This window comes from Phyllobates terribilis, unplaced genomic scaffold (genome assembly GCF_046119375.1).
Source record: "Phyllobates terribilis strain yellow unplaced genomic scaffold, ASM4611937v1 Scaffold_7__3_contigs__length_470593459, whole genome shotgun sequence".
Lineage (NCBI taxonomy): Eukaryota > Metazoa > Chordata > Amphibia > Anura > Dendrobatidae > Phyllobates > Phyllobates terribilis.
This window is the reverse complement of record NW_027362767.1, coordinates 95,124,036-95,137,747: the sequence shown is the minus strand read 5'-3', so window position 1 is coordinate 95,137,747 and position 13,712 is coordinate 95,124,036. Positions and strand designations below refer to the sequence as shown.

Genomic DNA, 13,712 nt, shown 5'->3' with positions numbered 1-13,712 from the left:
ATTTATTTTTCTTAATTTACAGCATTCTTTGTCTTGTTTTTTTAAACTGTTTAGGTGTCTGGACAACCTCTTTATGGACCAGCATGAAGTGATTTCATGATCTACCTTCAGTGTTGAAGGGGTTCTCCAGGTTTGGGGTCCAAGTCTGCAGTCACTCTATGTGAGTGCAGACTTGTGAATCCTCACAGTATACAGTATAAGCGCTGTCAGGATTCTCCGATGCTGGTGGGCGCGTGACTGCATGTATGTGATCTGCATACATAGGGTCACGTGCAAGTGAATTGAGCGAGGTCTGATACGTCTAGTAGGAATGTGGCTGGAAGTATGCAAATTTGTAGTCATGTGACCGCCTGCTCCCGTTGCCGTCATCTGAGAATCCTGACAGCACGCACTGTGCGGATTTACAAGTCTATAGGCCCATAGGAGTGACTTCAGACTTGAGCCCCAAGCCCGGAATATCCCTTTAACACTTTCTGCTGGACATTCTGACATTCTTCCTCTTGAATCCATGGTCCATTGTGTATCTTACAATAAAACCCAACAGGGATTAACATAAATAATAATTAAAAATTAACAACTATGACATTCACCTGCTCTATCCGTTCACTTTCCACCGCCTCATGTACCTGCTCAGTGGCGTCACTGTGTCTGTGAGTAAATGAACAAGTCATTAAAGGGACCTATAGACATTACAGATTTTGCCAAAGGCACAAAGTAAAAGTGTTCTTGGTAAATAAGTTACCACTACAGACACGAACGAGGTCATCGAACCTCTCCCAATATGTGATTATGGCTAAGTTATCTAGACTAGTTATCTAATAAATCACAAAAGCAATGTATAGGCAATTTGAGTTTTTCGGGCAGGTGGACTCAGGACGATGTAACATGCAAACTAATATTAAGATTAGCATTGTTAATGTTTCTAATGTAGGTTTAAAAAATATCACACCCTAATCATGTTTTATTGGAAAAGATTCTTTCTGGCTTTATTTTTTTTATTCTAATTCCTTATTCTTCAGTGTACATTTGAATTATCCATTATTTATGCCATATTAGATCCCTAATATGGCCCCCCTCCCCCATAGAGAGACTATGAGGTCAATACTGCAGAATACATTTTCCAGAATTCCACATAACAATCAGGATTTGGAGCATGACGGTTTTTTCTACTATATGGCAGTATTCAGAGTGCATAAAAATCTACAATATGTAACGTCAAAGAGGCTGAGCTGCAATACCAGCCATCGATTACTGATATCCACTGCAACCAGTGGGATAACTTGATGCTCCCCAAAATAAAATATTTAACAGGGCCCACTCCTACCATGTGCTTTTTGGCGCCATTGACCCCTAAAAAGAATCCATAACCTTGGTATGTAATGGAGCAGGAGGAGCTCAACAGAATGGCAAATAGTCTTGTGGGGAAAGATTCAGTATAAGTTGTATTTTATGCAATGAACTCCCTGCCCTTTCTGTGCACAGGTCCAGCAGACGTTCCTAATCAGTCATTGACCGTTTTCTCTTTGTAAGTGTAATTGTGCTTGTAGAGGAAGCTGTCAATCACTACCTAAAACCGTCCACTGGACCTGAGTGCATGGAGAGAACAGGGATTTCATTGAATAAAATAGAAATATTACCGAATCTTTTCCCCACAAAAATATATATCAATATGTTCAGCTGCTCCTGCTCTATAACATGCTGCTGGCAGTTTGCACTGCATTTCTAGGCTGACAGGTTCTCTTTAAAGGGGTTATCCTGGACTATTTTATTTTTTTTCTCATGGGACTAAGAACTGACACGCAAGTAGTTGCTCCTGCCGGCGATTCTGCTGCTTCATTTGACCCCATGTCAACAGAGCAGCTCTTCTTCCGGGCTGCTGTGTTGATGGGTCGTCACTGTACACGTCATGCAGATTGACAACTGGCTCTCTGCAGTTAGGCAGCAGGAAGCCGACAGTCAAGTAACATGACATCAGCAGTAATGCCCCCTCAATAGAGCAGAGCAGAAGAGAAGCAACTGCTCTGTTGATGTGATGTTAGCGAAAGCCACAGAATTGCCGGCAGGAGTGGTCAGTGACCGCTTTGAGCCAGCATCGGGAAGAAGAGGCAGGTAATTAGCAACTACCTGCCTGTCTTTTCTTTAGCCCCATAAAAAAACAATTATGCCACATAACTCCTTTAAGGACTAGGACCCAAAGTCTGCTCCTGCCTCGGCACTTCCTACACCTACTTCCCCGACTGTAGCATTTCTTTGGGTTATACAGTATAACTTTTGAGACCATTACTTGTGCATTCTCCATGAACATGAATGCACAATTCACTGTGAGCACGGCCTGCCTTCCATAGATCGTTCTTACTGCAGCCATCTTCGGGACAATGTACCTAATTGTTCCAATTTTATAAGAATGTTTTCATTTGGAAAATAGGTGATGGCTGCTTGGCAGATACACCAGACACAGCCCAGTTCAGCAAAGAGTACCAGCTTCACCAAAACCTGTACGACCCAGAACACAACTATCCGGGAGTTAACAAGTGGGTAAGTCTGTTATCTCTTACTACTTTAGCTCTCTAAGGCTTTGCCATTGCTTGTCAAATCATATACATACTATTTAGCATGCTCACGATAGACCCTCATCAATGTGTAATCGATGAGGGTCCAACTTCTATTCAGCATGGGGATGCGGGGCTCCAGAAATGCTTCTGTAAATGCAACCACTGAATCGATCTGTACTGATCGGCTGCTGTTCACAGAAAAAAAAACATTGTACTCCATAGTTTGCTGATGGGCTGGGGCTCCAGAGGTCAGAACTCCACTGATCGCACATAGATGTCCCATGGTAGATAGGTTTGTCTATCTAAAGAGAAAGCCATCAACTCATTGTCCCGTAGTTTTACTTTTTAAGGCCGGAATCACACGTTCTGTTTTTGTGGTATTCTTATTTATTATTATAGCACCATTTATTCGATGGTGCTTTACATGTGGTAGTTTTCATTTATTTTCACAGCCAGGAGAGGAATCCAAAAGAGAAACAGTGTAAGGGAAAGAATAGTTTTACTCAGGGGCATAACTATATTAGGCATTGGGGTTGCTATTGCACCCGGGTCTGAGAGTATCGGGGGTCCAAAAGGTCTCTTTGCCCAATATGAAAACTTTTACTATTAAAGACCTCTGTTTGTTGAGGGCCCTTTTGGAGATTTAGCATTTTGGCCCATGATCTTCCAGTTATGCCACTGGTGCTACTCTTTTGGATCTACGCCTGTGTTTGTCTCAAAAAACAGCATATGTGATTTTAGCTGTCTGAAGAACTGTAATACCATAGTTACCAATATTCAAGTTGGTAACTTAACGGGGTGTTCTCAAGTTTAGGGATAGGAGATAATTTTACGATTGATGGTTGACAGATTGCTGTGGCCCCCACCAATCCGAAAAAACGGGACTCTGAAGAGCCATGGCTGAATAGAGTAGAGGTTGATCATGTGCACTATTGCTCCATTGATTCTAGTAGGGGCACTGATGACAAGCCGAGCACTGCACTCTGCAAGCTCCGCTGCTCCCATTAAGAATGAATGGAGTAGCAATGCGCGTGATCTACCTCCCCTCCATTCAGTCAGGGTTCTTCTGAGCCCTAGTTCTCGGGACCATTGGAGGCCTTTGCGGTCAGATCATCCGTGATCGGAAAGTAATCCCCTATCTGGTGGATAAGAGGATAAGATTTAAACTTGAGAACACCCCTTAAAGGACATTTTTGTCTTGGATGCAGCTCCTTCCAAACCCCAACCTGAACCACCTGTATGCAAGCTTGTGTAAACCCCACCGTTTTTTGACAAGGGATGCTGAAAATTTCCTGAAATTGTTTTCAATAAATCTCAAGTCTCAGCAACTTTCGAATAGTTGACATATTCACAGCCGCACCCCTGTCCCAACCAAAGCCTAAGTCTATTTCTATGCACAAACATAAGTAGGCAAGTAAATAAGAAAATAGGTTTAATAAATAAAAGTTAGTATTGTATAAAAATGTCTAAATATAACCCCTACTTATTTTACAATAAACTTTTTCATATATATATATATATATATATATATATATATATATATATATATATATTAGTAAATGGGGAATAATATTTCTTATAAAGGGGAAAAAATGTTATTCGAAATTATAAACAAATGGGTATTCCAGTTGAGACAAATAAGTTAGGTGATTTAAAGTTTTTTTTTTAACAATACGAGATATAAGGGACGCTAATATAACACTGTGCACCACAGTATGCAAGAATCATGTACAATACTATATGGATAGGTGACAATTGTGAGATCAGTGTGCGCCCAACTAATTGATAGACCTGGGAACTTCTGTCCGGTTTTACGCCCTTAGCTGCAAGGCCACCAAAAAGAGTAGCCCATTCTGGCAACTGGTTGAGGTCCCAGCAGTTAGTAGGTGATAATTTGCCAAAACTGGAATAACCCTTATTATTAAAGAAGCACTCCCAACAAAAAATTTATCCCCCTAAACCTTTCTAAATATGTCTATAATTTAGTGTACTTGTATTAAAATATTTACTGATCACCAGTTCCAGTGTTGCTCCAGTCCTTTTCTGGGTTACATGACCTCAAATCACTGGATCACACAGGGTTTTATGTGTGGACTGTAAGTTGCTGTCACAATGTAAATCTATGGAGGCTCGTTCTGAGGTTCATGGGCTTACATTAGTGGAAATTGCACCGCTCCGTACAACGGTCCCTGTGTGAGCCGGCCAAGATGAAGAGCGCCCACGTGACCCAGAAGAGGACCGGAGCGGTGCTGTAAACCATAGAAGACGGTGAATGTTAAGTATTTTAATACAACTACACTACAACACATACATACAAAATGAACATATACACTGCTTTAAGTAAGTATAAAGCAACTGTGCATATAAATAGCATTGGGTACTTAGCAAACACTGTTTTGATCAAAAAAAGCTTAAGAGCCATCCCATCAGTGCCAAGGTGTACCCAGCCGAGACAGAAACAAAATGAACAGGTTAGGACTATCTTAGATTTTGACTGATTAATGGCCAGTGTGAACATGCTCTTATACGTTGCATGTACTGTATACCAACTTATACTCAAGTTCTTTTCTTTCGGTTTTGCTTTGGGTTCTTGCACTCAGTGCATACAAGGGTGCAGCCTCCCATTCTTTGAGCTGGGCATTACGTTTATATAGCTTTCCATTACTGGGTGTCCATAGTCGGGCCCCGGTCATGCCCTCAATTATTCACATTGAGGTCAATTTTGACACATGGTAAGGTTTTAATACTAGAGGTTAAGACCGTCCCAGCAGGGTCACCTTGGCGCTGGTGGAATGGCTTTTACGCTTTTTTTTTTTTTTTTTTTATCAAAAACAGTGTTTACCAAGTACCCTATATTATTTATATGCACTATGGCTTTTTCTTACTTATAGCAGGGTATATGTTCATTTTATTTCTATCATGGGTTTGTTTTGTTTATTGGCCAGTGTGAACATGCTCTTACACACTGTATGTATACCAACTTATACTCCAGTTAATTTATTTCTGTTTTACAACATAAACAGTACAGACCAAAAGTTTGGACACACCTTCTCATTTAAAGATTTTTCTGTATTTTCGTGACTATGAAAATTGTACATTCACACTGAAGCCATCAAAACTATGAATTAACACATGTGGAATTATATACTTAACAAAAAAGTGTGAAACAACTGAAAATATGTCTTATATTCTAGGTTCTTCAAAGTAGCCACCTTTTGCTTTGATGACTGCTTTGCACACTCTTGGCATTCTCTTGATGAGCTTCAAGAGGTAGTCACCGGAAATGGTTTTCACTTCACAGGTGTGCCCTGTCAGGTTTAATAAGTGGGATTTCTTGCCTTATAAATGGGGTTGGGACCATCAGTTGTGTTGTGGAGAAGTCTGGTGGATGCACAGCTGATAGTCCTACTGAATAGACTGTTAGAATTTGTATTATGGCAAGAAAAAAGCAGCTAAGTAAAGAAAAACGAGTGGCCATCATTACTTTAAGAAATGGAGGTCAGTCAGTGCGAAAAATTGGGAAAACTTTGAAAGTGTCCCCAAGTGCAGTTGCAAAAGCCATCAAGCGCTACAAAGAAACTGGCTCACATGAGGACCTCCCCAGGAAAGGAAGACCAAGAGTCACCTCTGCTTCTGAGGATAAGTTTATCCGAGTCACCAGCCTCAGAAATCGCAGTTTAACAGCAGCTCAGATTAGAGACCAGGTCAATGCCACACAGAGTTCTAGCAGCAGACACATCTCTACAACAACTGTTAAGAGGAGACTTTGTGCAACAGGCCTTCATGGTAAAATAGCTGCTAGGAAACCACTGCTAAGGACAGGCAACAAGCAGAAGAGACTTGTTTGGGCTAAAGAACACAAGGAATGGACATTAGACCAGTGGAAATCTGTGCTTTGGTCTCATGAGTCCAAATTTGAGATCATTGGTTCCAACCACGGTGTCTTTGTGCGACGCAGAAAAGGTGAACGGATGGACTCTACATGCCTGGTTCCCACTGTGAAGCATGGAGGAGGAGGTGTGATGGTGTGGGGGTGCTTTGCTGGTGACACTGTTGGGGATTTATTCAAAATTGAAGGCATACTGAACCAGCATGGCTACCACAGCATCTTGCAGAGGCATGCTATTACATCCGGTTTGCATTTAGTTGAACCATCATTTAATTTTCAACAGGACAATGACCCCAAACACACCTCCAGGCTGTGTAAGGGCTATTTGACCAAGTAGAGTGATGGGGTGCTACGCCAGATGACCTGGCCTCCACAGTCACCAGACCTGAACCCAATCGAGATGGTTTGGGGTGAGCTGGACCGCAGAGTGAAGGCAAAAGGGCCAACAAGTGCTAAGCATCTCTGGGAACTCCTTCAAGATTGTTGGAAGACCATTTCCGGTGACTACCTCTTGAAGCTCATCAAGAGAATGCCAAGAGTGTGCAAAGCAGTCATCAAAGCAAAAGGTGGCTACTTTGAAGAACCTAGAATATAAGACATATTTTCAGTTGTTTCACATTTTTTTGTTAAGTATATAATTCCACATGGGTTAATTCATAGTTTTGATGCCTTCAGTGTGAATGTACAATTTTCATAGTCATGAAAATACAGAAAAATCTTTAAATGAGGTGTGTCCAAACTTTTGGTCTGTACTGTAGATAGTTGGAAAGGTTTAGGGGATAACATTTTTGTTAGGAGTGCATTTTTAATGTCATTTTTTTTTTTTAACGATAAGAAATCGTTTAATGGTTCGATAAATCCTTCAACACCCGTAGGCTACGCGTAATAATCAGTATAACAGAACTGTCTCCTCCTAAAATGTAGAAAAAATAATAATTTTGCTGTCATTTGGAAAAACTTTTATCGATTTTCTAGTCTTTGTACATGTGGAAAAGCCCTATTTCTCCAGCATAATCTTTGAGTCCAGACAAGACTGCAAGAATCAAACAGATGTGAATCCCCAAGGCCAAACAAAACCCCTCTATGCTTAAAGGGAAAATTGTTGAGAGCATTTTATAATGATCCCAAATTATAGAAAGTATCCCCAGATCTTAGACTAGATTCAGATTAGAAAGAGCAAATCAATGAGATCAGGGAGACTGGCTCCAGATCAATCAGTCTGGTGGGATATAATGAAAGAAAATGCTCTGCTCCACACTCCATCTATTCATATCTGACGTTTATTCTTTTAGTTAAATAGCACTATTAAACTATTTTAATAATTGTAGAGGCCTTAATTTTGTCGGGTATTTTCTGCAAATGTTTAGGGGAAAGACGTGCTCTTAAATCTAAGGATATTTTGTATTTATCCATCAAAAACTATGTTTCTAGCTGTAATTCTTGAGCAAGCAAAGCTAATCCTCCTGCAGGTATATGGCGACTATCTAATTTCTATTCCTTGTACCCACATTATAAAAGAAAACTGTGATTGACAGCATTGTGATTTCTGCTTTTATCCTGTGTGCAGAATAAAAAACTACTTTATGAGAAGATGAAAGGCACCTCCCAGAGGAAAAAGAGGGTAATACTTCTTGATTTTTCAATTGTTGTTTGACATAATATTTGACATGTTGTGTTTTGTATAGTTGTGGGAAATGGGAGATAAAGGTTTTATGAGAAAGACTTCAGCATGGGGAATTCCACACATTTTATGGGTTAAGAGTATACCCAGTATGGATACAGAGTAGACTTTTTACAGTCGTGACCAAAACTTTTGAGAGTGACAGATTTTGATTTTAACAAAGTTTGCCGCTTCAATAACTTTTGGATTTTGTAGATAGAAATTTCTATACTGAAGTACAATTGGGTATGTGCACATGATGAGTATTTGCACCAAAACCAGAGTGTTGGCAGAAAAAAGTTGTGAACAACACATGTGTTTTTGATGCAATTTTACTTGCATTTTTTTTTCTATGTATTCAACTTTTTTTTTTGTTTGTTTGCTATTGCCAATAGTGAGCATATAGCAGATGCTACGACACCTACTAGAGATGAGTGAATCGATCCGCCAATTGAACATTTTGAGATTGGATTTGTGGTTCGCAAATCCAAACACTTGCCCGGCACCATTTCCCTTACTGCTGAAGCATCAGAGAGTGGGATAATGTCACTTTGCATTGCCGCGTGGGCGTCCCCATAATGCCCTGCAGCTATGATTATCATACCTTGTACAGTGGTGGTCTGTACCTGGGCCATCACAGTTCAGTAGATCCCAGCTGGTCACAATTTGTATGGCAGAGCTGTGTTCCATCTCCAGAGTCACTAGGTAAATCTCTCTCTTTCCTGTAGAGTGTAAGCTCTTATGGTCAGCGGGGTCCTTTCTCTCCTGTAGAGTGTAAGCTCTTATGGTCAGCAGGGTTCTCTCTCTCTCTCCTGTAGAGTGTAAGCTCTTATGGTCAGCGGGGTCCTTTCTCTCTCTCCTGTAGAGTGTAAACTCTTTTGGTCAGCGGGGTCCTCTCTCTCCTGTAGAGTGTAAACTCTTATGGTCAGCGGGATGCTCTCTCTCCTGTAGAGTGTAAACTCTTATGGTCAGTGGGACCCTCTCTCTTTCCTGTACAGTGTAAGCTCTTATGGTCAGCGGGGTCCTCTCTATCCTGTAGTGTGGTGTCACGCCAGGTGTGAGTGCAACACAGAGGGGAAAAGGGAGCCCAGACATGAGAGAAAGGGGGAAGAGGTGACTTCCTAATCTGGACTAGCGTCACCCTGTCTCCCCCTAACGTCCCTATACAGCCTCCGCAGCTGTCACCGATCACGTGCCTCGCACTACTATCCCTGGCGTAAGGCTATAGCTGGGGGTGGAAGGAGATGAGCACTTGTCAACCTCCGCTAGCACTCTGAAGACAAAAGGGGAAGACAACACAGAGGAACAACAACTTGGCTTTAGAATAACTCCAACAGGGCACACGGCCTCAAGACTCCAGAGAGTGATGCTGCTTCAGCCAAGTTCCAAGTAGAAATGAGTATAACCGGCGACGCCCACCAGGTATATATACACCCAGACTAAAGGGAGGTATTCGCTGGGCATATACAGCAAAAAATGGCAGAATTAAAATATAACTTTTAATGGGATAATTAAAATCTAAATAGTATCTAGATACACACAAACAAACATAAATAGGGATGTTATTCACCCAGTGGGGTGGACTAGTTCAGAAAATACAACAGGAGATATATGTTCCTTAATTTACTACAATAATGTTTACTCCTTAATAGTAGAGAGAGACTATCATATGCAAACAGTGGAAATTCATAAGTAGAAAGAAAAGGAACAATCTCACCGGTCCTGCAACACGAATTTCTCCACAGAATAGCACAGGGTTAATCCAGCGGTCATCCACCTCTGACCCTATAATGCCCTGTTCTCATATGCTGTCCCTAGGACCCCAAAGCTCCCGCCCTGACAAGGGCAGTCCACAGCTGACCCTAAAGATCTGATCAGCCCTACATGGACCCTACAGAAGTTTCCCAACGCATTTCCTCACCATCAAGTGATTCATCAGGGGAGTAACAGAAAAATTATTATCATTGGTCTAGGGTATGGTAACCCTCCATGCAGGTATATAGAAAAGGCAGTGGCAAAATGGCCACAGGTTGATTGCCTTAAGTATGTTCAGGTACAATTAATCCAAATAATTCCCATGTGTGTACCTAAGGTTACCATACCCTAGACCAATGATAATAATTTTTCTGTTACTCCCCTGATGAATCACTTGATGGTGAGGAAACGCGTTGGGAAACTTCTGTAGGGTCTATGTAGGGCTGATCAGATCTTTAGGGTCAGCTGTGGACTGCCCTTGTCAGGGCGGGAGCTTTGGGGTCCTAGGGACAGCATATGAGAACAGGGCATTATAGGGTCAGAGGTGGATGACCGCTGGATTAACCCTGTGCTATTCTGTGGAGAAATTCGTGCTGCAGGACCGGTGAGATTGTTCCTTTTCTTTCTACTTATGAATTTCCACTGTTTGCATATGATAGTCTCTCTCTACTATTAAGGAGTAAACATTATTGTAGTAAATTAAGGAACATATATCTCCTGTTGTATTTTCTGAACTAGTCCACCCCACTGGGTGAATAACATCCCTATTTATGTTTGTTTGTGTGTATCTAGATACTATTTAGATTTTAATTATCCCATTAAAAGTTATATTTTAATTCTGCCATTTTTTGCTGTATATGTCCGATTCTTGTTGGCGGATTTTTTGTGGCCAGATGGCCTTTTTTTGAGATTTGTATGTATTTGCTGTTTATTGTTGAGGTATTCGCTTGGTCCTAAACACAGCTTCCTATCTAGGCAGCTGTCTGCATTGCCAAACGTGGAGATCTCCTGCAAACCACTGCAGGGCGACTGTCTGTCACCTCTGACACACCCATGACATGTGTAAGCTCTTTTGGTCAGTGGGGTCCTCTCTCTCTCCTGTAGAGTGTAAGCTCTTATGGTCAGTGGGGTCCTCTGTCTCTCCTGTAGAGTGTAAGCTCTTATGGTCAGTGGGGTCCTCTCTCTCTCCTGTAGAGTGTAAGCTCTTATGGTCAGAGGGGTCCTCTCTCTCTCCTGTAGAGTGTAAGCTCTTATGGTCAGCAGGGTCCTCTCTCTCCTGTAGAGTGTAAGCTCTTATGGTCAGTGGGGTCCTCTCTCTCTCCTGTAGAGTGTAAGCTCTTATCGTCAGCGGGGTCCTCTCTCTCCAGTAGAGTGTAAGCTCTTTTGGTCAGCGGGGTACTCTTTTTCTCTCTCTCTCCTCCACATGTATTTTCTAGGCAATTACAAGCTTTTCAGGATTGAGATTTGCACAAATTTGATGTACGTGTCCAGGGTGTATATTTAGCATATACTTTCAGAGGCTTTCCTGGAGTATACAGTAAATCAGACCTACATCATGAACATTATATGACCCATTAAATTCTAATATCTATCTATCTACAACATCAATTGCAAAATAGTAGGGACATATAAACTGTAAAGAAAACAAAAATGCAATGATTTGGAAACCATAATTTATTCACAACAGAACATAGGACACAGATCAGAAGGTGAATGTTGGAGATTTTTCAATTTGATTTGAGAAAAAAAATCACTCATTTAGAAAATGATTGAAGCAATACTTCTTAAAAAAGTTGGGACAAGGTTAACAAAAGGCCTTAAAAGTAAGTGGAATTAATGAAAAGCAGCTTGAGGGTAATTTTTCAATGAAGTCACATGACTGCGTATAAAAAGAGCATGTTAGAGAGGCAGAGTCTCTTTGAAGCAAAGATAGTCAGAGGTTCACTAATTTGTGAACAACTGCATCTAAAAATGGTGGAACAACTTCAGAGAAATATTCCTCAATGTAAAATTGCAAATACTTTGAATATCCCGCCATCTATCATACATAATATCAAAAGATTTGGAGATTCTGGAGAAATCCAGGTGCACAAGGGACAAGGCTGACGGTCAATATTGGATGCTCGTGATCTACGGGCCCTCAGGCGGTGCTGCAGTAAAAACAGGCATTATTGGGTTGTACAGATTACTGCACGGGCTCAGGAATACTTCCAGAAATCATTGTCTCTGAACACAGTTCACCATGCAATCCATAAATGCAAGTAAACGCTCTATCATACAAAGAAGAGGCCATAGATCAACACAATCAGTAAATGCTGCTGTCTTCTCTGGGCCAAAGCTCATTTAAAAATGGACTGAGGCAAAATTGAAAACTGTTCTGTAGTCAGATGAATCAAAATGTGAACTTCTTTATGGATCCCCTGGACATTGTGTCCTATGGACTCAAGGGAAGAACCATCCAGCTTGTTATCAGTGCACAGTTCCTGCATCTCTGATCCAATGTATGGCAGGGGCGGATCATACATGAAAGGCGCCATCAGTACTGAGCATTATATAGAGGTGGTAGAACAACATATTCTCCTATCCAGGCAATATCTGTTTTAGGGAAAGCTTGGCATATTTCAGCAAGACAATACTGCATCCATCACAACAGCATGGCTTCACAGAAGAAGCGTTCGGGTGATGAAGCGGCCACCTGCACTCCAGACCTTTCTCCAGTAGAAAACATTTGGTGCATTAACAGATGAACAATCCAGCAAAAAGGACCCCGGACTGTGGAGCAGTGATAATCTTACATTGTTAAAGAATGGGACACCATTCATCTCCCAAAACTCCAGCAATTGGTCTCCTCACTTCCCAGATGTTTACAGACTGTTGTAAAAGTAGAGCGGATGCTACACAATAGTAGACATGGCCCTGGACCAAATTTTTTTTTTTTTACATATTTTGTTGACACCAATTTCTAAATGAGTTAATTTTATTTCGAATTAAATGGAAAAAATGTCCAACGTTCACCTTCTGATCTCCGTTCTTACCTTCTGTGAATAAAATATGGCTTTAAGAGATTTCCAAATCATTGCATTGTCTTCTTTACATTGTACACCGCGTCCCAACTTCTCTGAAACTTTGGTTCTAGCTATCTATAATTTTCATGACTTACACACTCGTCACCACCCACCTTTTCCTCTTACAGATGGTGAATCCATACCTACAGGGACAGAGGCTGGATAACGTTGTAGCCAAGAAGTCTGTTCCGCATTTCTCCGGTGAAGAGGAAGAATAAGCAAAACCAAATGAGTGTGCCGTCTTTTCTGTGATCCGGCTCGGCGTCCTATCTGCTGCTCCAGAGCCCCACTGACTGGCAGCATGCTTATTATTTATAGACCTGTGAATGGGAAACAGCTGGATTTATAACATTATGTTGTCATAGGTAATAAAAAATATAGACTTCTGCTTTCTGTTAAATTAGAGGAACGGTATCTTGTGCATTTTTTTGTGATGCTTTGGGGAAGTTTAACCATTTGCTTGCTGCCAAATATAGTCAGTGTTAAGCTGTAGTTACCAATAAGACCCCCCATCTCCTGTGTCTGGCTGCAGAGATCACTACTTACTACTAACTTGGATTAGCACTGTAAATTTAGTAATAACTGCAATAAAGATTGTATTCCCGTGCATTGTACATGATTTATATTCAATGACAAGTTCATCTATAACTGATTAATGAATGATATGGGGAGATATACTATATGTAACTATATATATAACTGGTAGAATTAATACATATTGTCTCTAACCCCCTAAAAAGGGTCAGTTTTTCATTTTTGAAAAATTCCAAGTGTGGTGAAATGGAGAAAAA

General features: G+C 41.0%; 1 protein-coding gene across 1 annotated transcript in view; it reads left to right on the top strand.

The window, feature by feature from the left end:
* SCG5 (secretogranin V) overlaps positions 1 to 13,528 on the top strand; it is a 47,624-nt gene extending 34,096 nt beyond the window's left edge. Inside the window, exons 4-6 of the mRNA XM_073639013.1 lie at positions 2,426 to 2,535; positions 8,009 to 8,062; positions 13,050 to 13,528. Of these exons, the coding sequence (XP_073495114.1) occupies positions 2,426 to 2,535; positions 8,009 to 8,062; positions 13,050 to 13,139 (254 nt within the window). The 3' untranslated portion in view covers positions 13,140 to 13,528. The remainder of the gene's footprint in view (positions 1 to 2,425; positions 2,536 to 8,008; positions 8,063 to 13,049) is intronic.
* The last annotated feature ends 184 nt before the right edge of the window (positions 13,529 to 13,712 follow it).